Source organism: Lepidochelys kempii, chromosome 3 (genome assembly GCF_965140285.1).
Source record: "Lepidochelys kempii isolate rLepKem1 chromosome 3, rLepKem1.hap1, whole genome shotgun sequence".
NCBI lineage: Eukaryota > Metazoa > Chordata > Testudines > Cheloniidae > Lepidochelys > Lepidochelys kempii.
Window position 1 is genome coordinate 6,898,422 of NC_136382.1, and position 23,850 is coordinate 6,922,271.

The 23,850-nt window shown below is 56.7% G+C and overlaps 1 protein-coding gene across 4 annotated transcripts; it reads left to right on the forward strand.

Annotated features, from left to right (window-relative positions):
* Window positions 1-3,291: 3,291 nt before the first annotated feature.
* Window positions 3,292-23,142, forward strand: STMN4 (stathmin 4). 4 transcript variants are annotated; one of them, XM_073335557.2, is made up of 7 exons: window positions 3,318-3,384; window positions 9,001-10,089; window positions 12,975-13,046; window positions 14,065-14,160; window positions 17,922-18,130; window positions 19,651-19,842; window positions 22,935-23,142. In XM_073335557.2, the coding sequence occupies exons 3-7, from the start codon at window positions 13,034-13,036 to the stop codon at window positions 22,992-22,994; spliced, it is 570 nt and encodes a 189-aa protein (XP_073191658.1). In that variant the 5' UTR covers window positions 3,318-3,384; window positions 9,001-10,089; window positions 12,975-13,033; the 3' UTR covers window positions 22,995-23,142. The 4 variants fall into 4 exon arrangements, with proteins under 4 accessions (XP_073191656.1, XP_073191658.1, XP_073191659.1 ...); XM_073335558.2 differs by lacking the exon at window positions 9,001-10,089 and adding an exon at window positions 10,981-11,130 and having other exon boundaries at window positions 3,335-3,384; XM_073335556.2 differs by lacking the exon at window positions 3,318-3,384 and adding an exon at window positions 8,068-8,259.
* Window positions 23,143-23,850: the final 708 nt, after the last annotated feature.

Below are 23,850 nucleotides of genomic sequence, written 5' to 3' on the forward strand. Positions count from 1 at the left end.
GTTTGGACTGCAGTGCACAGCCCGATACTGTTTGTCCCTGGAGCATTTTCCCAACGCATTAGCTGCAGCTGCAGGCTTGCGTCCCCGGCTGCATTTGAGGACAATTCTGCCCTGGTTCAGCAGCACTCACAGCCACGTTACAGGAAAATCGCTCCCCAGAGGCACGGAATGTGGGCCAGCCAGATGTGCTGATCTGGAGCTGTGACTGCGATCGGCACATAGGAGGTCACGGTCGAGGATCTGTGCTGGGCGCGAGTTTGGTGAAGCGGAGCTGCGGATTGCTTTGGGGGCATCCGTTGCAGGTGGAAAGGAAAGCCATGGGAAACATTGGAGGGCATGAGCGAGATGTTGCTGGTGGAAAGGAATGCACCAGTCTTCCCCCTTGTTCCCTGGCTTTTCAAGTCTTGCGGGGATGAGGCTTATCCTGCTGCAGCCTTAACGGTCATTCCCCATTGGTTTTGTTTGCCAGTTATAATTTGTATTGCCGTAGCTCAGGCCCCAGTGGGGATCAAGGCCTCATTGTGTTGGATGCTGCGCAGACAAGACACTGTCTTTGCCCGGAAGAGCTTCCAATCTAAATAGACAAGAGAGGCCCAGGACTCTTACCTGACTTTCCAGGTGGGGAACGGAGGCAGGGAGAGATGGACTGATTTGCACACGGTCACACATGGAGGCTGTTCTTTTCCAGCAATCACCGGCCATGCTGGGCTGGGGTCTGTTTAGAGACAGGCCTGATGTCTCTCGGGTCTTCTGCCTCTGTGAGTCAGCCCAAGCTCCATCAAGGCGGGTGGGTGGGGGGATGGGTTTGGCGTCCGTGGTTCTGGGAAGACCTTCTCCAGTGCTCTTGATGCAGATGGGGCGACCTCGCCCAACATCTCCAGGAGCCCAGCCTAGGTGCAAGAGAAATGTGGATCGATTGATCAGCTCAGAGGAGGGAGGCTGCCATTCCGGGGACTCCCCACTCCTGGGCTTGCTATGTTCTCATGGGGACCAGAGATGCCCGTCCCGCTCTGGCTCCTGCTAACACATTTTCTACAGCAGAACTCCACCAGGCATGGCGCTGCTGATGGAAATGAGCAATGGATGATATTGAGCAGCACACGCCTGGTGCAGGCAGGGACAGTCAACACAGCTCTGTGTCAAGGCATCAGCGAATCTCCACGGCCTGCCACGCCCCTGCTAGTCCAGTCCGATCATTGCACCTGGGTGGTGATGGACTTGGACACACAACTCTCAGTCCTGGCGTTCAACTGCCCTCTGCTCTGCCCCTCTCCGCTTAGCTCTGCTGCATCTTCCTCTGCTCTTCAGCACATTTTGCTACTCTAGACCTGAGCAGGGGACAGATCATTCTGCCAAAAACTGCCTGGTATTTCTTATGATGAGAACTAACCTCCGGACTGGGTTGCCCTCAAACCCAAGTCACATGTACACCTGATCAGGCTATAATAAATCCAATCTCAGTTCCACCCGCGTCATTCACCTTTCTCCCTTGAGTGGAAGAGTTTATTCCTGTAATTGAAGATTTGTGGTCCATGGATTAACTCTGGAGTTAAATGAACTTTCAGACAATTTAAATCATCCACTTTAATTTTCTGGTCCTCTGAATATCCCAACAGAAATCCGGAGCAGATCGGAATGGCTTTTGCTACATTTCATCCCAGGGTTTATCATTTTTATGGTTTTTAGACTGTTTGGCATTTTCCAGCCATGAATCAAGTTCCTCTAGAATTTGCTTTGCAGATCCATTTATAATGATCCATGGATGTAAACACAGGTGTCACACTTGTTAACCAACCAGTTACCTGTGGCAGTCAGAAATGGGGCCCATGACCGTGAGCTCCGGAAATGCAGCCCTTGAGGAGGGAAGGAAGCAGCTCCTCTGCTATTGAGAGGGAAACAAGATACGTAATCTGGTCTGATGCACTCTGTGCAACAGAGGACAGCACAGCATGTACATATGCAGTCCCCCGGAGATGTAGGGCTGGGGATCATTGCTCGACATGGCTGACTATGAATGGATTGCAATTAGGACGGGGTGGATTGGGTCTAGGAGAAGGACATGCCTGTGGTTAGTGCACTGGGTAGAGACTCAGGAGATCTAGGATCAGTTCCCAGAGCTGCTCCAAACCCCCTGCGTGACCTTGAGCCGCTCACATTGTCTTTCTGTGCTTTTGTTCCCCAGCTGTAAAATGGGGATAATGATCCTTCCTTTACGTCCTATTTAGATTGTAAACTCTTCAGACCTGGGATGATCTCTCGCTATGTGTTTGTACAGATCCTTGCCTGGTGGAGCCCAAACGCTGTCATGGCCTCGAAGTGCTACTGTAATATTAATAATAAACGACCACCCCAAACTTTACCTCAAACTGGAAGAAAACCAGCAGCATCTGACTTTGGAGTGCTTAACTGTGTGACTGGAAGGGTCCCTTAATGTGGTTTTTAGTGGAATTTCTGAGGTTTATTTAAAATAAATGCCAGGATTTGGAGCTATTTGACTGGGCCCTGTGGGAATAGGTGCGAGCTCAGCAAAGCCAGGGCAGTTTGGGAACTCTGGCCTCATTTAGTAAATAAACAAATTAATTAATAAAAGGACGATTAATTAATCAATTAATAAAATTAATTCATTAATAAAAGGACGATTTACCCTGAGCAGCAGGAAAAACACCGGGGGAGATGCAGTAGGGGCTGTGAGGTAGCGGGGAAGGCTCATTATTTCAGACTTTTAAAACTAGCCTGGACAAAATAGTCTTTTCTGTCTTATAGGGGCAGGTTCCCTGGAGGCCTCACTCCCCTGAAGACAAGGGAAATAAACCAGCTGAGAATCTGACCCCCACCGTGGGGTGCATGACAGATTGAGTGAGATCTGGCTGATTTTTCATCCTCTGTCTCTTTGTTTGTTTAATGGTGGCTCAGGTCCCCCCAGTGCCCTTTGCACGGGGAGCAGGAGCTGGACTTTGGAGTCTCTTCAGGGCAGGGACCGTGTCTCCCTGTAGGTGCAGGTTCAGTACGTGGCACAATCGGGGCATGATCCTGGCTGGTGCATTTGAGGATCCCGGTCATGTCCATTAATAGGGTTCTCCAAAGTTGCCCCGGATCTCTCCGGCCAGCTTTGCTCTCTCCCAGCCTCTCTCCCGGAGTTGAAAATAGCTTCTTTGTGTGACATCATCCTTTGGGTACCTGGCCTGCAAGGAGTTACTCAGGCAATCCCTGCTGCCCTGACAAGAGGCTGCCCAATCAGCAAAGGCCCTGGGCTCGGCCAATCGGCTGGCTCGGAGGTGATGTCATGGTGAGAGGCTGGCAAGCGGGGCTGATGCTGGCAGGAGCCCTCAGCAGCAGTAAGCGAATGAGCAGCACCAGGAGCGACAGACAGAGGAGGTGTTGGGGGTAAGTCGCAAAGGAAGGGGAAGCAGCGAGGAGCTCAGGCAGGGAGGCCGGCATGGGGGGCTCTGTTGCTTTGGTGGGTTTGAACCCTGGGATCCCAGGTGGGTTGTGCCCGGCATTGGGTTAGCAGGACAATCCCAGGGGGAGGAAGTGGCGCGAGGGGGTTTTACAAAGCCGATTGGCACCGTTTGCCGTCTTTCTGTCCCGTGTCTCCTAGACGCCCGGGCTGGGTCTGAAAGCGCCGTGATCCCCCACGTGCAGAGTGGCTCCCCGTCGCTGGGTGCGTCCAGCTGCAGGCTCCCTCTTTGTCTGCCTGTCCTGTCTGACTCCCACGTGCTGGCTCGCTCTCGCCCCTTTGCTTTGCTGCTTGGTGAGGCACAGGCTCCGGTACCTGTAGCAGTGTCCAGGAGTGGTAGCCACTGGACCACTCCAAGAGAGGGACTCCCAGCTCCACCCCAACAGCTGGGCGCCAGCTCCCTCCTCCTCCTCATCCCAGAGCTCATCTGTGCTTGGAGCAGGGCTCCCTGTGCCCAGCTGGTGGGTGCATCCCCCCAGGCAGAGAGAAAGTGCAGTGAGTCCAAATCTAAATGCACTGGTTGGTTTTTTCCTTTGAAAAGTGGGTGCCAGCCTTTACTCTGGGGCTGGATCCTGTATGTTTGACGTTTTCTTTCATACTAATCTGTCTAGCCATAACCTGGATTGCATGGGATTTTCTCTCTCTCTCTCTCTCTCTCTCGGTGTCTTTCTTTCCTGCTCAACCCCACAATAGATGCATTGGGCCTAATTCTGATCTCCAGCTGGTGTAAATGAGGAGTAGCCCCACTGAACAGGGGGGTAAAGTCAGTGTACATGGGATCAGGATCAGGCCCGTTGAGTTCAAGGCTTGCCGGCTGTACGCTGGCGGGTCTCTCTGATCCCACTTCCCAACTGGCAGAGAGGAGGGCTGCAAATTCCTGCCTCCCTGTCCACGCACCCCACCCAACCTTTGGGTGGAAAACTCCATTAGCCCCAAGTAGAGTCAGTTAGGGTCACTCCATGCTTCCGGAACATGCCCCGAAGATGTCACCTGTGGGGGCAGCCCCACCTGAGAGCCAGCTGGGGTGGGACGGGATGGCAGGGGCCTGGACCGGGGGTTCCCAGGTGGGACATCCCAAAGACAGAGAGTTCCAAAGAGGCTTCCCCTGCCTTACTAGATGGGAACAGCTGGTACCAAAGCAGCAAGAAGTGAAGAAGCAGCCAGGCTGGGGGGAGGGAGGATGCTGTCAGTGCTGGAAAGGGTGCGGGGGGGCACAGTCTGCTTTATTGATGGAGGCAGGAAACGTTCTTTCCTTGCAATGTCTTTAAATATTATTTCAGATGGGGAGAGGCAGGTGAGAGAGAAGAGGACTGGGTGGCAGCTGGAGGGCATTGAGCTTTTAAAAGCTGAACCAGCCCTGGAGGGGGTGGAGGTTTCCCCGCCTGGGGAGGGCTGTGCAGGCAAATCGCACCAGCCCTTCCAGACGCACGGACGCCTCATTGTTCAGCCCAGATGAGCTCATCTGGCATTATGCAGGGCGGCTGCTGCTTCTGCCTAGCAAACAGTAGTGCTCACAGCAAAACTCAATGGAAGTCAGTGGGTTTGTTTTAACCATCAGCGCCTGCTTCCACAGTCCTGGTGGGCTCCCTGCCCCGCAGCCTGCCTGGCCCTCAGGCTGTTTCAAGCTGTGATGCTGGTGCCCCTCAATCCTGACCTGCAGCCCCCCGGCTATTCCAGCCTTGGGCTCCCTACACAGCCCTGTCCAGGCCCCTCACTTCTGACCTGCAGCCCCCCTGGCTATCCCAGTCCTGGGCTCCCTACACAGCCCTGTCCAGGCCCCTCACTCCGGACCTGCAGCCTCCCTGCTATCCCAGTTCTTAGCCTCTCTTGAGTAAAGAGGTACAATGTGGAGATTTATGTGGCGATGCTGGGAGATGGACAAACATCCACTGGGGCCTGGGAGGAATCGTTTCAAGCGTTCACTTCAACCAGGCCTTCAGAAGGGCTAGCCCGCGGGCCCTGCAGCACACTTCTTCATTAGCCGCTGAGGAAGGTGCCTTTCAATCGGAGCAGAGGGGTTCCAGTCAAGGTGGCCGGGCTGTGCACGCTTGGCCAGGCTGTCCCCACGCTGCATGGCACGTCAGAGCCCCTCCCGCGTTTTGTAACTATGTCGGCCTCGAGTGGCAGCAGCCACCCGTGGGATCAGCCCGCACACTGCTGCAGCGGGGGAAATTCCCCCTTCGCTGAATAGGGAGCAGCCTGGGTCGGGGGGCAGTAGGTCTGGGCCCTGGGAGGTCTACGCTGCCCCAGCATGTAGCTTAGCTTGGTGCCCGGGAGTTGGGGGAACGATGGGTTAACGACTTCTGACCTATTGCGCGAGTCTAGGTTTTTCCAGAGTACCTGTCGCAATGGCAGCAGGATTCACTCCACCAGTGACACACGTTTGGTGTTCAGACACCAGCACAAACCGCTCCCCGCCATTAGCCCCTTTCCCATGTGGCCCAGCCTCTCCCGGTTAGCGTGACATCCCCGGAGAGGAGCGCTCTTTGCTCAGCCCTGGCTGTGTGGCTGGGGCTGTCCAGGAAATAACAGAGTTTTACAGAGGGGTTTCCATGGAGAGAGGCCAGGTGCTTGCAGAAGAGAGGGACCTCCCCCCCCAAGACCCTTGGATGAGTCAGGTATCGGCCCACCGCCACTGTAGCCTAGGACAACCCATTGGTCTTCAATGCACGTGTGGTTTCTGACGGGAGAGCTAGAGGGCCAGGCGGGGTGACCCCCAGGGCCCTCTGTGATCTCCAAACCCAGAGGATCAAAGAGCAGTTTAGCAAACTCTCCTCCTGCTGGGTTGTCAGGGGTGCTAGAAACAAGGGAGAGGTCCTGGGGGCCATGGCCCACCCACTTTTTAACATGGGTGTAGTAGCTGAGAGCAGCCCTTGGCCCGCGTCCCTACCCCCTGGGGCATGCCACCCAGGGTACGTGGGGGGTCTGGGGCTCCCCACAATGGTCCTAGGTTCCCTGGGCAGCTCTTACCATGGCTCGGCTCCAGCTTCTGGCCTGACCAGGGGTGGGGCCTTGGGGGGGAGAGAAGGAGCAGGGGGTGCTGCCAAAGTTCCCATTTCAGTGCCCCCCCCCCACCCCGAGGTTCTGGCGCTCCTGTGTGATGTGACTAGGTCTCTAGCGCGCCGGGCCACGGGGCTTCCCCTGAGACAAGGCGATGGGGATCTGAGGGATAGGGAGGGTCGATGGCGCTCATCTGTGGCTCAGGATCAAGACACCTCAGCGGGGGTGAGGGGACTGGGATAGCAAGGGGTGCTGCGGGCTAGGATTGAGGAACTTCGGGGAGGGGGATCTCAGGACAGGGATGGCGGGGGGTGGGGGGGGTTGCAGGTCAGGATTGAGGTGCGTCAGGACTGGGACAGCAGCGGGGGCTGCAGGTCAGGAGTGAGGGGCATGGACAGGGGTGTGTGGGGAATGGGATCTCCCAGGACTGGGATAGCAGGGTGAGGGGGGGACTCTCGGTTGGGACTGAGGTGCAGCACCAGAGCTGTGTGTGAGGAGCCCATGGCCAGGTTAGCAGCTGCAGGCCTGCTCTGAGATGCACAGAGGTGACCTCATTTATCCTCTGTCTCTGGGCATTAAAGAGCCCTGGCTCGAAGCCAGACCGGCGTGGCCAGCAGGGTTACTGTCATTTCCGAGTCCTATCGCTCTGACAATGTGCTGGGCCCTTAGTGACCGGGACGTGCCGCCCACAAGGCCGAGGAAGATAGGAGCCCTCACAACAGGGAGGAAACCCCTTCCTCTGAGACCTCCCTCCCCTCCCCTCCACACCACCCCAGCCCCCCACCACCAACCCAGGCTCCATAACAAGGAGGCTGGGTGGCTCCTGGAGATTTGCTGGGGCAGATCCACTTGGGTTCTGCTGCTTCCCCAGGTAACAGGGGGCAGGCAGGTTCTTAGCTCCCCACCTGCCATGTTCTCTCATGATCCCAAGAGGGCACTGCTCAAAGCCTCTCCCCCCGGGCCTGTCACCTCCTGGCCATACCTCGCTATTAAAGAGGAAAGTTGTCCCCATCTGGGCCCTGCTTCCAGACCTGCCTGGTCGGTGCTGCCCCAGACCCAGGCGAGGGGCGGGAGCGCGCGGGCTTGATCAGATGGGGCTCGGTGAGCCACCCAGCGATTCTGCCACGGCTCCAAACCCAGCCCATTCCCCCAGCTGGAGGAAACAATCCACCCATTGTCAGCATGCCAGCTCACAGCCAGCTCCCCGGGCCTGGCACGAGGCCAGGCCCATTGTTTGGGCTCCTCTTTCCCCCTGCTGTGGGGTTTGTTTACGTGGCACAATGTTGACCCGGGACGGGCTGGTTCTTAGAGCCGGTTCTGGATGCCAGGAGGTACCCGGGGGCCCACAGCTGGCTGCACCGGGGGCCCTGGGCCAGTCCAATGCCAGCTCAGAGACCTTAGCTACTGCACTTTGCATGCCAAGAAGAGGGTGGCACAGAGGACGCTGCTTTAACCGCTAACACCCTGGAGCAATGCCGACATGCATCTGCAGCCCCCCCCATCTCTCCTGCAACCCCGCCCTCCCCCCCCAGTGACTGACCCCCCGTCCTCCATCAACAGACCCACCCCTCTCTCAGGCACCTCACCTGACCCCCTATCCAGCCCACTGCAATGGATTTCTCCATTGCAGCCCACTCCTGCCCCCACAAACACACACACGAGGGTCGTCAGTTACAGCACATCCCTGCCTGGTGTTGGGCCAGGAGCCAGGACATTTGGCACCAGCCCCCTCCGCACTCAGCACTTCTCTCCAGCATAGGCAGCTGCCACAGCCGGTAACCTGGTCGCACGCCCTGGAACAGGTCAGTTCAATAGAGCATAGCAAACCTGGCTGGGAATTGCATTGCCTGCCCATCCCTGGCTTGATAGCTCTTGGAAAGCAGTTTAGAATCATAGACGATCAGGATTGGAAGAAACCTCAGGAGGTCATCTAGTCCAACCCCCTGCTCAGAGCAGGACCAATCCCCAACTAAATCATCCCAGCCAGGGCTTTGTCAAGGCCTTCACTCCCTCTGTAGACTTTCAGTAGCCAGCTATCGAGCCAGATTCGCCGGGGACTCAGCCAGAGCTTGCAGACCTTGCTGGATCTTTCACTGAGCCCGGCCCAAGCCCTGGATTTGATTGATCCTTAGGGACTGAGTTAGTCCTTATTATGAAAGTCTTGCCCAGCCCTGGTCTGAGCAAGGTGAAGGGTGGGGCTCCTGGCATGCAGGAGATATGGGTTCTATCTCTTTCATGGCCTTTTTGTATAAGCTGGCACCAGATTCTTAACAGTTCCATGCCTCAGTTTCCCCATTTGTAACAACGATGGTGAGTGCTTTGCACTTTCGGAACTTTGCACAAAAACTGCTATCTAACTATACACTGTTATTAGCCTTCCTGGGTAGCGCCTAGAGATGTCAGCAAGTCTGGGCCCTCAATATGCTGGATGCTTTACAAGCATATAGTATAGCCCCAGGGAGCTGGAGATCGATAAGGTTCAATCTATTATTAGCCTCCCAGCCTCCCTTCTGGGTAGGTAACTATTATTACTTCCTTTTCAGAGATGGGTAAACTGAGGCACGCAACCTGCCCAATGTGGCAGAGTGGAGTCAGTGGCAGAGGTAGGGCTGGAACCCCCGAGTCTAGAATCCACAGCCAGAAGGGACCATTTATGCTCATCTATTGCGGCCAGTGCTCTCCCTCGCCCAAAGATTCCTGCATCAAACCCAACACCCTGGGCTGCTGAGCAGGGGCTTTTCATGCACAGCCCCCGGGCACCCTCCTTTGGAATTAGCCAGGCCAGGGCTCGGCCTTGGCAAGGCTCTCTCATTAGCGGAGCCAGTGCAGTGGGGAGAGTGGGGTTCAGGCCAGCCTCGGCTGCTGCCCCCCCGTCTGACATCAGGCTTTCCAGTGGCACTCAGCGTTGGCCCAGCGCCACTCCCACCAAAGTCAATGGGCATTTTATCGTTGAAGCCAGCGGGATGTTTACCACTGACCTCAATAGGAATGGCATTGGGTTAACATTGAAAACCCACCTGTCACTGCGCTGTGCCTCGGTTTCCCATATGTGTACGATGGGGCTGAAACTCTTTCCCCACCTCCCTGGGCCAATGCAATCCGAGGGGCTTTGAGATCTGCAGAAGGAGGGTTCTGCAGCAGGGCTAAGAGCTATTACACCACCCCCTACTTTGGGGGCCAGCTCCTGATGCTGCTCAGAGACCAGCTGGAGCTGGGGAGAGCGGGGCAGCGGGATGAGTACAGGAATAAAGACCTGTGCCCTGGGGGAATCAATCGGGGACACTGGGAAGAATTTTAATTGTGGTCCCTTTTCCAGCACTGTTCTGGGCGACCCATTTAAAGAGAGGCCAGCGTCTGTTTTTATCCACTGTACCCGGGCTGGGATAGTACAGGGCACATCGCATCCTGCCAGCCTGGCCTCCCAGCCGGGGGGTGGGCAGGTCACAGCTCAGAGCAGGGCAGGCTGAGAAGCCGCTGTGGTGGAAAGCTGTTTAGTGTGAGAGCAGGCCAGCGTCCTTCCTCTGCCATGATCACCAATTAAAGGCCAGACGGGACTTGTCTGCCTGCCTGAAGACCCCAGGCCACAGACAGAACTGCACCTGGAGATCAGACGTCCCATGGGGCTAAGCTAGGTAAGCAGCTGATCTTTATTGTAAAGGCTCCAGGTGACAGAGGGAGGAGGTATTTTTCATGGGTGCATTTTTCATAGCTGAAAAACCTCTTTTTGTTGACAATCAACACCAAAACCTACTTCCCTTTGAGAAAGCCAGTCCCGCTTGCTGTGCTTCTGCACCCTGGTTTGTTGTTGTAGGGTTGCCCATAAGCAAGACACACGTTTTACCTTAGGTCTGGTATTGCAGGGCAGCTCTGAGTGTGCTGGGCTGCACCCGCTGCTTTGTTATTGTAGGGTTGCTTGTGAGTGTTGGCCTCCACCCACTGGTTTGTTGTTGCAGGTGGCTGCGTGGATTGGCCACGCTGATTTATTATGGTAGGGCTGCTCAGGAGCGCTGGGCTGCCCCCTGCTGGGTTATTATTGTAGGGTCACCTACTGAGTTGAACTCGCTGATTTATTTATCAGCGGGATGTTCGCGAGTGCTGAGCTTTCCAGGCTGGTTTGTTATTGTAGGGTTGCTTGTATGATGCGGCAGCCACTAATTGTTTTGATGTGCAGGGCGGAGAAAGGTATGAAAGGGTTTGCTTTGACAATGAAAAGAGATGATCTAAAGAGGCGTTTAGAAAGAGCTCTTGGTGGGAAATCATACCACGTCTTCCCAACCTTGGCCATGCCCGCTATGCAGAGAGAGCCTGCGGGAACCAATCCACAGTCACACGCTAGGGGTCGGGGAAAGCACCGGTGCTGGGGAAAGGGGGCAGAATCCGAGACTGGGGTCATCTGATTGGCTTGAACCTCAGGACAGGCCTCTACCAACTGAGCTAAGGGAGTAACTGCTGCCCTGGTGGGGGGGGGGGGGGGGTCTCTCGGCCTTGGGAATTAATTGTGCCACGTCCTGGTGTATTATAAGGAAAAGAAATTGGACTCTGGGCTCTGAGACGGCGCTGATTCCAAACACAAGAGGCATCAGCTGTGTAACGTGGTGGGGATTCACGGGCCATGCACACGTGGCTGAAAGACCGGGAGACGCCTGCGCCCTGTAGGAGAAATAACTTCACTGGTAAATTACCTCAGTGGCATATGCCCCAGTAGTCGAGTGGGTCTTTCCAGGCCAGGTTGCCAGCTCCTGGGCAGTGGTCTGAGGGATCCTTTGTGTTATGAGTAAATCTCACTGAGTATCGTTAGCGATGAGTATCAGACTCCCCTGCCCATTGTCCCCCACCTCGCACTGCGCTGCACCCCTGCAGGGATGTGTGCCTGGCCGGGTACCCCCCGACCTGTACGAACTTGGACAAGCAGGGAGCGAAAGCTGGAATATGTGACCCACAGACCCATATAGGCCCTGCTGTGCTGGCCGCGTGTGGTCTCCGAGGGCCGTCGGGCGTTACGTAACGCTCCGGCTGTGGGACCTACGCCCCGTTTCAGCGGCTCCTTCACTGCAGGGAGGGAAGAAAAGCGGCTTTGTCTGCTCCGGTGGCTGTTTTTTTCTTTGCTTTGTTTTGTTTGGCTTCCGAAAGAACGGTTTGCATTGTCCTGATTGCCCCCTTCCTCACCTCCTCCAGCTCTGCTGATGCTCCTCAAGCCTGGCCCACAATGGCCCCTGTTATGCCAGTGCTGGGCTCCCTCCTCCCCCCTTCCCTCCCCCACAGCTTGGCTAGTACGATCGCTGCAGGGCAAGTGTCAGGTGCATCAGCAGAAGGAGAGGGGGAAGGGGTGGGTGGGTCGGTAGGCACTGGAATAACATGACAAGCTGCACGTCGGGCCTATGGGGCATTGGCACAGCAGGGTGTAGGGAGCCAGGGCTGGGATAGCAGGGGGCTGCGGGTCGGGATTGAGGGGCGTTGGCGCAGCTGAGCAGAAGGGGGCAGGGGATGAGGCTGCTATTGAACACGGTCACCTGGCAACCGCCTCGGCCCGCAAGGCCCCGTGAGCCCGACTCGAATGACCGGGCTGGAGGAGGGGGTGGGCGTATGCCCAGCTCAGCCCCCGCTGTGGGGTTACTGGGCATGGGACCTGGCGAGGCCTGATTGCCTTGGATTAGCTGGGCCGCCACCTCCTGCCCCGTCTTCACCGATCTATCCCCTTCCCCGCCATTAACCTCGGGCTTCCTCGGCTGGGGGGCCGGCGAGCCCAGCTGAAGGGGATTCTCCTCCCCAGCGAGCCGTCAAACGGGCCCGTCCTGGTGCCATGAGGCTGCATCCGCTGCCATGACTCAGGCCAGCCTTCACCCATCTGGGGCTCCTCCAGGGGCCCCCCGAGGCTTGCAGTGGGCACGGGGAATTTGCAAGGCCGGTCCATGAGCAGTGCTGCTTAGAGCCAGGATGGCCTAGTGGTAGCACCGGACTCCTGGATTCTCTCCCTGGCAAGCCACTTCTGTGTTCCTAAGGCCCTGTGGGGTCTCACTGGCCACTCTGCACGGTGGGGACCAGCCCACTGGTCTCGCAGTGCGGCTGGTTGGCTCGGCTCCCTGGTGTCTTGAAGTGCCCTGAGCGCCTGGGGTTTGAATTCTGTTTAAAGGACATCGCTGGTAGAAATGCAAAAGGGGGGGAACATCATGGAGGCGAGCAGGGTGTGGGCTGGCAGTGAGCCGGGGGTGGGGGGAGGTCCGGGGGGTTGCGTGGCTGGGCGGGTGGGTCGTATATTGAGGGCACCGGGTGCGTGTGTTTGTGGGTGCGAGGCTGTTTGTGTCTCCGATGAGAGAGAGAGAGAGTAAATGGTATTTGTGCCGGGAAGGAGACAGAGGGGGTGGAGATATCCCACCTACCCCGGGGGCGGCTGGAGTGTTTGAGCAACCCTTTGTGAGGGGGGGTATATATGGAGAGTATTTGCAAACTGGATACTAGCAAAGGTCTGGCTATATCCACGGGGCTGGGCACTAACCACCTGGTCTCTTTGCTCCTGCAGGCCCCGAGAAAACTTCTGGCCACACTTGATTCCCAGCCTGCAGAAGGAACCCGAGCACCATGACTCTGGCTGGTACGGACGTGCCGTGAGATACCCCAGCCTGCGGCACTTCACTCCCCCTGCTACAGGCGTCTAGCCCTGACCCCTTTCCTGTGGGACAGGCAATGGCCTTCATCTCCATCAGCCACGTGCAGGGCTGGGGGAGATAAGGCATGGCCGCACGCTCGCCCCGCTGGGTCCCTAGCCCCGGCAGGTGCCTAGAATCACTCCAGCCTCTGTTCCTTTTGAGTTTCCTGGGAGAGTCACCTGGTTAAATTGGCAGCTCAGAAGATGCAGGAGGTGGCCCACATCGAGGTGGGCTCAACCCCCCCCCCCCATGGGCAATGCCCACGCCTCCCAGCGCGCTCCTAGGGGGCTGCAGCGAGGAGGCCTGGGTGTTGCAATGCAGTCGAACATGCCTGGCATGCCGCTTTGCTCTCCCACCTCCTCATTTTCCCACTGCTGCCACCACTCAGCGCTCCGGGATCAGGTCACAGCTTCCCCTGATTCTGGGGTGCAACCCTGGGGTTTTGCTTCACCCCGGCAGAGCTCCGCAGACCCAGTCTTGCTGCTATAACTCCAGCAGGGGGCAGGCTTCCTGGGGCTCTGTTCCTGGTCCACTCTGCCTCAGTTTCCCCTGGGACAGCAACACTTGCCTGCCTTTAGGTCCAGTGGCTAATGGGTGTGATCACCATGACAAGTGATGTGAAAAGTGAGGAGCTGTTGGTATAAAAGAAGTTTACCAAACTCAGCAGCACAGGACCTGTCTCAGCCACCATCCCGCTGATTTCACTGCTGGAGGGGAGGCCTTGGAGCCGCGGGTTTGGAATCCCTGCCCGCAGTGGACCTGTTCATCCCCTTGAGACAGACAAGGAGGGTTTGGCTCTGGGGTCCTTCCTGGCAAACCTCCTCTCTGCCCCGCAGCTGCTCCATCCCAGAGGTGGCTGCATTTCGGTCAGGGAGACGTGTGCAGGGCGACTCAGAGCAGGCCGGATTCTCTGGCCGTCAGCTGGGGCTGCGGAGACTGACTCTCCCAATGGTGTTTTCGCAGCGTACAAAGAGAAGATGAAGGAGCTCCCCCTCGTGTCCTTGTTCTGTTCCTGCTTCCTGGCCGACCCCTTGAACAAGCCAGTGTATAAATACGAAGGTGGGTCACTCAACCGCTTGCTCCTGTTAGGAGATGGGGGGTGGAGGGGGACCAGTGCACATTCATTCCTTCTGGTATTACCAAGGGCCTGCTGTGGGGAAAACAGCTGGTCTCCTGGGGTCCCCACCTGTCCTGGACCCTGCATGGCTCTATCCCACACAGCAATCATCAGTCTGGGTCAGGAAGGGCCCCCGAGGGTGAGGTTCACACCGGCTGACCCAGAGGCATCCAGACCTGGCTGGGGCTGTGCAGCTGGTGAGGGCCGCCTGCTGGCAGAAGGGAGGATGACACCACAAAGTTTGGTGCGCGAGAGTTTCACTAGGCTCTTGTAGGAACAGCTGGGAAATCCCTTAATAACGAGGGCAGAGGCAGGAGATCAGCTAGACCGAGCTCATCTGGAAAGCAAACTAGCTCGTCACAACCCGCACCCCGGATCAGGGAGATGATTGAATCCCACTCCTTCTGTCCCAAAAGCCACTTCAGCTAAGGGAGAGACTCCATGAGCTGGTAGCAGTAGGAGGCTGTTATCCTCTAGCCAGACCAGTGCCTGGAATGGGACATCACCCCTTTAGCCAGTGTATTACTAACATCAGTGATATTGGTCGCATCTGCTGTTCTTTCCTCAAAGGCCTTTCTCTCCTGGCCTATAATTAGCCTGCAGAACCCACTCTCGCTAATTTCTATTAGCTTAGCACAGTTTAAAAAAAACCCACTGGGCATTTACGTGATGAAGCACAGTCTCTGGTTAGGATAACAGTGATCAGGGCCATCCACCCTCATGCTTCCTGGTACAGACGGATCACCACATGGGATCAGGAAGAAATTCACCTTCCCTTCCCTCAGGTACAAAGGAATTTCACCATGTCAGAAGCATGAAGCATTGGCGTTTGTCAAAGACAAGCTACCGGAATAGGTAGCCCATTGGTCTGTTCCTTTCAGACAGGAACAATCTTCCTTGAGTCTCCCTTCATCTTACTTGTATTGTAAGGATCTAGAGGCAGGGCGCATGATTTCCTGGGTATTTTCAATGGCACTGTGCTCCCTGCAGGCACTCAGCAGATGCTAGAGAATAATAATAACGTTGGCTCTGGCTCCCACCGGCGAGGAGTCAGAAATGCAAGGCACTGACAGTGGGCATTTCCACAGATTGATTTTAGGGAAGCCACAGCTAGATGGATCATTCCAGGTGACTCGCATTGGCAGACCCAGTCATGCTCGACAGCAAGGATCCATGAGAATTGGGCATCACCGCCCACAGAGTGGCCGGTTCCCGACCACCACCACCTGCCGGGCCCCTTACACCTTCTGTTCTTGTGTTGGTGCGCAGTGTTAGGTCACTCTGGAAGGCGCTGGTCCCAAGCAGCAGAGAGTCTAGCTTTCCGGATTGCCACGAGGACTGGCTCATGCTGAAAACTGGGCTCTTGGCTGCATTGTAGCCTGTATGGTTTCATCTTCTATTGCCAAAGCATAGGATCATAGAGCCATAGAACCACAGGGCTAGAAGGGACCGTAAGGGTCACCTAGTCTCACCCCTGCCAAGATGCAGGGTTTGTTGTGTCGAAACCATCCAAGGCAGATGCTCTCCAGCCTCCTTCTGAAAACTTCCCGTGAAGGAGCTTCCACGACCTCCCCAGGCGTCTGCTCCATTGTCCTGCTGTTCTTACAGTTAGGAAGTTTTTCCTGAGGTTTAATCCAAATCTCCTATCCTGAAGTTTGATCCCATTGCCTCTCGCCCTGGCCTCTGTGGCAAGAGAGAACAGCTTTCGTCCATCTTTTTTATGCAGTCTTTCAAGCATTTGAAGACTGTTATCATGAAGACCACTCTCTTGTCTCCCCTTCATCTCCTCTTTTCCAAACTAAACATGCCCAGATCCTTCAGCCTTTGTTCGCATGGCTTGTGTTCCCCACCTTTGATCATCTTTGTTGCTCGCCTCTGGATCCTTTCCAGTTTCTCTCCATCCTTTCTGTGCAGTGGTGACCAAAACTGGACACAGTTCTCCAAATGAGGCCTATCCAGCACTGAGTAGAGGGGTACTAGCATTGCCCGTGAGGTGCATGGCATGCCTCTGCTCATGCAACTCAAAATTGCATTTGCTTTTTTTGCAACAGCATCACATTGCTGACGCATGTTGAGGTTGTGATCCACCACAACTCCCAGAGCTGGGCACGTTTTTTGTGTGTGTGGCAAATAGCTGTAGTAGGTTGTTATCCTCTAGGGGGATCAGTCCCTGGAATGGGACATCGTCCCCTTAGCCAGTGTGTGATTCACAGCAAATTCACCAAAAATACATTTTTCAGGTCAACGAAACTGCTAGTGAGTTCGGGTTGGATTCAGCAAATAGTTTCTGCCAGAAAAAAAAGTGGGGGGGGGGAAGCTTTTTTGAAATGTTGGAATGGTTTGTTATTTAGCTAATTAGAGAGAGAGAGAGAGATGAAAAACACCTCCCCAAAAAAACAACTGAAACAAAATGAAACAGCATTTCATTTCTGGGTCAAACTTAACATTGTGTGACTCAACGATCCTCCCCCCTGCCCAGCTCTTCATTTCAGCACAAAAAAACAAAATAAGTCAGCTTCAGTTTGAACCAAACCAATTCCCACCCCCCACCCCCCGCCCAGATTTTTCGGTTCAGCCGCCAGACCGAAAAAAAAACCCCTAATACATGATTGCCTTCTATCTGCTCTAAGCTGAACCTTGCCCATGAAGGGCCATGTCTCTGCAGGGGCATTGCCTGTACCCTGGCACTCTCCTGCTCCTCCCAGCCAGGCCTACTCCGAGTTTACACGGCCCATTGTAAGCCAGGCCAGCCCGCAGCCTCCTTGCCAGGGACAAGCCATGAAACCGGCTGTGTTTTGAACAATGGACTGGCACAGGGGGGCGGGGGGCGGAGGGTGAGCTGGTGGGTGTGTCGGCTCAGAGAGGGTGATGGAGCCTGAGACGCGCGTGAGTGAGAATGAGGAGATAAGGGGTGAGGAAATGGATGAGTGACCGGTGGCTGGTGTGTAATGGGGAGTGTGTGTGTGACTGCGGGGGGAAGCGTGGGTGAATGTCGGAGGAAAAGAGCGGTGAATGGGGATGAGTAAACCAGGAGGAGTGTGAACATGAGCATAGGGGGTGAATGAATGCTCGGTGCATGAGGATATGTGTGTGAGTGTGTGTTAATACTGGGGAACTGAAGGTGTGAATGGCTGCTGGAGGACGGAGTAGGTGTGCGCTGGTGTGAGTGGATGGCAGAGGATTACGCTTGAGTGGATGTGAGTGTGAGCAGCTGGTGGGGAACTGAGTGTGAGTGAGTGGCTAGTGGTGGCGGACCGTGAGTGTGCAAGTGGGTGTGAGTATGCAAGAAGGCGTGAGTGGCTGTGGGGGGGGTTGAGTGTGTGTGTGGCTGCAGAGAGGTTGAGCGTGAGTGTGTGAGCCAGTCCGACTGCATGGCGGTGGGTGCAGTGTGTGGGTGGTGCAAGCAAGTGTGAGTAGCTGCGGGTGAATGTGCATGTGGATGGGTGTGTGAGCGGGTGAGTGTGAGCAGGTGTGACTGAGTGGCTGCAGGGGTGCTGTGAGTGTGTGAGCGGCTGCAGGGGGCAGTGTGAGTGTGCGAGCAGGTGTGGGGGGTGAGTGTGTGAGCGGGTGTGCGTGGCTGCAGGGGGCAGTGTGAGTGTGCAAGCAGGTATGGGGGGTGAGTGTGTGAGCGGGTGTGCGTGGCTGCAGGGGGCAGAGCGAGTGTGCGAGCGGTAACGCCTCTCTCGCTCGCTCGCTCTCCCAGCGGACACCGTCGACCTCACCTGGTGTGTCATTTCGGACATGGAGGTCATCGAGCTGAACAAGCGCACCTCGGGCCAGTCCTTCGAGGTGATCCTAAAGCCGCCGTCCTTCGACGGGATCCCCGAGTTCAACGCCTCCCTGCCCCGGCGGCGCGACCCCTCCCTGGAGGAGATCCAGAAGAGGCTGGAGGCAGCCGAGGAGCGGCGGAAGGTAGGCAGAAGGGCCCCCGGGGCTCGCGCTGCGGGTGGCGGGAGAGAGGCCCTGGGGAAACGTGGGACACTGGGCCGCTGGTGCGTCATGGCGTGGGAACAGCTGCAGAGGATTCTGGGAAGACTCTGAGCAGGTCCCTGGGGACGCAGTGGAATGTAGTGGGCTCACGGGGTGAAGAACGCACGACACCCGGCCCCGCATCCTCCTCCAGACGGCGCAGCCCATAGGGGGGAAAGGGCAGGCTCCGCGCAAAGCCACGGCCAAGCGCCTTCTGCCATCACCAGGGCCACTCTGCTGCGGGTGCTCGTCCAGCCCGGGCAGGCATCCCCCAGTGGGCATGTGCCACCTGGCTAGCTCATGTGGTTTGCCGGCATGTGAATTATTGATCATCCTTCAGCAGCCCCCACCATTACGGTGGCCAGGTGCCCAGTTTTCGATTGGAAAGTCCGGTCGAAAAGGGGACCTGACGGTGTCCGGTCAGCTCTACTGACCGGACACTCAAAGTCCGGTTTATGTAGGCGGGGGTGGGGGGGAGGCACCGGGTCATCACCCGCCCCAGCCCCTACTCACCCGGGGCCACCTCCTACTTGCATCGGGCAGCTGCGGCTCCCAGCCCCGGCTCTGGAGGCAAGTCCCTCCTGAGCGGGTGGGAGGGGAAAAGCAGCGAGCAACAGAAAGCGGGGGAAGAGGAGTGGATGGGGGCAGGGCCATGGGGGAAGGACAGGGCAGGAGCTGGGCTTTTGGGGGGGAAGAGGCAGGGCAGGGGTGGTTCCGGCACTCCTGCTGGAGGGTCCGGTTTTTAAATATTACCAAGTTGGCCACCCTACCCTCCGCTGACCCAGCCACCAGGAGCTCTGCTGGGCAGCGGTTTGGCTCAGCGCCAGCCTCTGAATCGCCCTGCGCAGGAGAGGGAGTTAGAGATGCCCTAATGGGACTCTCCCAGCTCTTGCTTCTGCTAGTCACACAGGGGGGACACCCCCGGCCCTGCCTTAACTCCATGCCAAGCTCTGTCCTCAGCACCCTTGGGCGACTCCACTGAGTCCAGCGGGGCCCCATGGGCGCATTGGGAAGGGGTGGGGGTAAGACCTTGCACTGATTCTTTCTGGCCAACGCTGCAAGCTCCCCCCGTTGCTTGGAACCGGGCTGTCGTGAAAAGCTGGAGGCAGGAAAACACGTTCGCACGTGGAATGACAGGCAGCTTGGCCATCACTGGGCTTTGAACCGTGGGAGCTAAGAGCCGGAGTCGCCGCACCTTGAGCTAAAGGACTAAGGCCGAGATCCTCAAAGGTATTTAGGAGCCTAACTCCCATTGAGTTAGGCACCTAAATACCTTTGAGGATCCAGGCCTTAATCTCCTAGGCAGCAGCTGTGGCTGGGGTGGAGCAGGGGTTATGTATCGCAGGCTGAACAGCTGGTTCCACTCGTGACTCAGGCACCTCGCTGTCCCCAGCGGGCCCGGGACTCTGCGTGGCTCTCGCCCAGCCCTCAGCCGGCTTGTCCTGTTTGCTTTGTGGGTGCAGTACCAGGAAGCGGAGCTCCTGAAGCACCTGGCGGAGAAGCGGGAGCACGAGCGGGAGGTCATCCAGAAAGCCATCGAGGAGAACAACAACTTCATCAAGGCAGCCAAGGAGAAGCTGGCACAGAGAATGGAGTCCAACAAGGAGAACCGGGAGGCCCACTTAGCGGCCATGCTGGAACGCCTGCAGGAGAAGGTGAGCGGAGGGTGCCAGACCCAGGGCCGCGAGGAAAGGGCATGGCAAGGTGCAATCGATGCACCCAACAGGTGCCCTGGGGTGTCCCGTATTGTTATTACATCTCAGTAGCACCCAGAAGAGCCAAGATCAAGGTCCCCATTGTGCTGGACAAACACTTAGTAAGAGACAGGCCCTGTCTATTCAGACTGTAAAGACCGAGGCAGGGTTATTAGGCCCTTTGGACGGAGGGGACACTGAGGCCAAAAGCGATGACAGGCCAGATTTTTAAAGGGATGTAGGTACCGAAACAGACAGACAGGCGCTCAAGTCCACCAAACTGGTGCCATTGACCTCATCAGAGCTACGGCTCAGGTCCCGCTTAATCCCCCGGGGGCTGAAGCTTCACAGCGGTGTAAACCCTGACGTCGCCCCTGTAGCTAACGAGCTGCTCGGAGACCCAGTTTGAGCTGAGGCCCTGAGCGGGATTCCCAGAGGAGGCAGGGGACCGCCTGGCTCACCAGCAGCGCCCGGTCCACCAGGCCGGCTCTGAGCCAGGCCTAAAACCGGGTACCTGTCAGACCCCGCAGCAGGAGGGCCAGAGACAGGCCACCCAGAGATAAGGGGGGCAGCACCACACCCACATGAAGGACAGCCACTCAGGGAAATGCAGGCCGAGCCGGTGAGCGGGACAGGCGGAGGAGGGATTTTCGGCTGCTAGGGCCCCTAGCTTAGCTGACTCAGGTGTCTGACTCTGGGGGAGAGTTCACAGCTGAGGATCCCACCCAGAGGCATCCATCTCTCGCCCACACCTGCTCAGCCACTTAGCCCCTAACCCTTCCCCGCCCTCTCCTCAGCATTTCACTCCTGGCTGGCCTGCTTCAGAAAACCCCCTTTTTAGGGACTTAACGATCCCCCTAGACCCTGCAGGGAGCCACCAAAATCAGGGCAGAAAGTTCTGCTTAGCAACGGGTCACCCAGGGGCTGGGCCTCGTTCTGCTCTGCTGGGCAACACCTAAACCCCTTTCCCAAGCTGGCCCCGAGTGATTTGCTCAAGGCCAAGTCTGTGGCAGAAGTGGGAACCAAATCCTGCTCCCCTGAGACCCAGCCCAGTGCGTTGCCCCCGTCCCTCGCCATGCCGTCCCCTGCTCCCCTGGCTCCACTTGGGGCTGGTTCCCTCCTAGCTCTCTTTAATCTCGGCAGCTTCATTCTTAATTGCGAGGGGGCCAGCTGCAGCTGCTGGTGTTGGGGGTGGGTTTGGGCAGGGGGTCTGCACCACGTGACTCATTGGGCCCAATCAGCGCCTCCAGCTGCTGGGTAGCAGCAAGATAATCACAGACTGGAGCAGGAATCGGAGTGCGGTGGGCGGGAGGGAGATGGGGGAGCTGCCCGGGAACCTGACTCCCATCAGTACAGAAGCACAGATTTTGGGGTCCGCGCTGAGAGAGGGCCAGCAAAGGCAGCTGCCTTGTTCAGTGATGATCATTTCCCTCGACCGCCTGCCTGTTAATCTGACTTGGGCTGGTGTTAAGTGATTGCCCCTGTCCCAATGGAAAGGGAGGGGTCATTGGTAACCCCACCATCTCTCTCCTTCCCTTCCCTTTGCCTGCCTGGGAGGGAGACTCCAGTCCCAGAAACCCACCGCTGGGATGGGGCTTTCCAAATGGCGGTTCCTATCCCTCTCTCCAGCGCCTCTCTGAAAGGCTTTGGGCTCAGAATAGGGTGGCAGAGCAGGGTGACCTTCGGGGACAGCCAGGCAGTTCTGGACAGGAGTCAGAGACAGGCCAGGCAGACAGACAAACAGCTGGGCTTGTCGGCTAGCTCACGAGTGCAGCTGCTGGCCCCCTTTTCCATCTCGTGCCAAGGCATGTCCACTGAATCTCTCTCTTGGTCTTCCCCCAGCCGCCAATCCAGGCTGGTCTATGTCTCAGTTTAAGGTACTTCGATGACTCCCTTATCTGAGCACATCACAGCCTTTACTGTCTTTCCCTTTGGACGGCAGGGCAGTGCAATGAGCCCCATTGTCCAGATGGGGGAAGTGAGGCACAGGGCGCCTGGGGCAAAGCAAGGATTTGAACCCAGATCTCCCAAGGCTCAGACGAGCACCCTCACCATGGGTCCCTCCTTAGAGACTTCCCTGCTGCTTTGTCCAGGCTAGTTTGAAAGGCCCCGAGCAAAGCGATGCCCAGCACCTTCCCAGGGAGACTGCACAGCCTGGGAAACGGCTCATTCTAAACGTGCATTTGCTCTGTTTCACCTCCTGTCTCCTAAACCCAGCTCCTTGGGCTGCCCTATATGCAGTTCCCCTGCCTCCTGGGTTACAGCACCCCCGCCAGGTGCCATCCACAGAGGACAGCACCCTGGTACAAACCAGCGAGGAGGCCTTGGCGCACACACTCCCCCGTGGGCCGCACCCCTTGAACATTAATAGACCTCTTCTATCTCCTGGAAGAGAGATAAATAAATCCATCCCAACTCCAGTGCACCAGGTCCTGCTCCTCCGCCAACTCCTCTCCTCACTAGCCTCCTCCAAACACCTTCTCCAGCCTTCACCTTGTATCCGAGAGTGAGACGGAGAAGACCAGTCGAAGCACACGTCTACAATGCAAAATGAGAAACCCGCGGCTGGCCCATGCCAGCTGACGCAGGCTCGCAGGGCTGTAGATGTTTTGTCTCGGGCTGCAGCCTGAGCTCTGGGACCCTCCCACCTCGCAGGATCCTAGAGCCCGGGCTTCAGTACAAGCCTGGACGTCTACACGGCAGTGAAACAGCCCTGGGAGCTGAGCTCTGCGCACCTGAATCAGCTGCCATAGGCCAGCCATGGGTTTTTAATTGCAGCGTGGACATGCCCTGTGGGACATGCAGTGTGGTCTTGTCTGATCAGCTCCGCCTTTCTGGAACTGGGCCAAGGACTATCCGTGCCTGGGCACCAGTGCAGCCCTTAATAATCATGACACTGGTGGCTTTGGTGGTGTTACACGGGGGAGGAACCTGGGCCACCACCCTCTGTCCGTGCTTCCCAGTCAAACCGCTCCACAGTCCCCTTGTCGCTGCCCATCATTGAGTCCTGAAGCCCAGCACACTAACAGGGTCCCCCTTCCACCTTCCCCCAGGACAAACATGCGGAAGAGGTGCGGAAAAACAAGGAGCTCAAGGAAGAGGCCTCGAGGTAGAGAGGCCAGGACGGTGGCGGTTTGGACTGACAGCTCCAGTGAAGCTTTGCGACCGATGACGGGGAGTTCCTCTGCTTGCTTTGTTTGTGAATGTAAAGATTGACCAGTGAAGCCATCCTATTTGTTTTGGGGGAGGGCGGGGGGATGGGGAGGAGAGAGATGGGGCAGGGGGGTGTTTGTTGGAGGGAGGACGGGGGGCAGGAGGGAATAGACACACCCCGTTTGGGAAGTCTACAATCCTCTCCACGGTTTCATTTTTACTTCCTCATCATTAGTGTCTAAGAAAGAGTCCAAACGAACAAAGGGTCGGTGACGCTGGAAGTTAGGGGAGGTGACACGACGGGGTGGGAGAGGGATGTGCAGCGTGGGTGAATTTAATTTGGGGATCAGTGCCGAGTGGACGGGGCTGCCCTGTCTGCATCTCTCTGTAACTGTGGGCAGGAAAGTCGTCTCTCGGGGGTGCGTGTAGCCTGTTCTGTGTTTGCCATGAACTTTGGTCATCAATACAAATGAAACATCTCCTTTCGGTGTCTCGGTCTTATTCTTCTTTCTGTCTCTAACGGCAGGCCTGTCGGGGGTCTGGTACTGTTTGGCTTTGTTCTTCCCAGAAGCTCTTGCAGTCTTTTGGAAATAATGCTCCTCCAGCAATTCAGTATTGTCAGACATTAATTAACAGGTTCCCCTCCTTCTCTCCCCCCACCAATGAGAAACAATAGCTTCCTAGGATGGCATTATCTGCTGGTAGGAGACACTTGTTTGGCTATAGTGAAGTGAAGTTCAAAATCCCTGTGATCTCCCTAAGAGTGAGGATTTGTCAGATAGAGCCGGGATGTCTCTTCTAATGAGAGATCCCTTT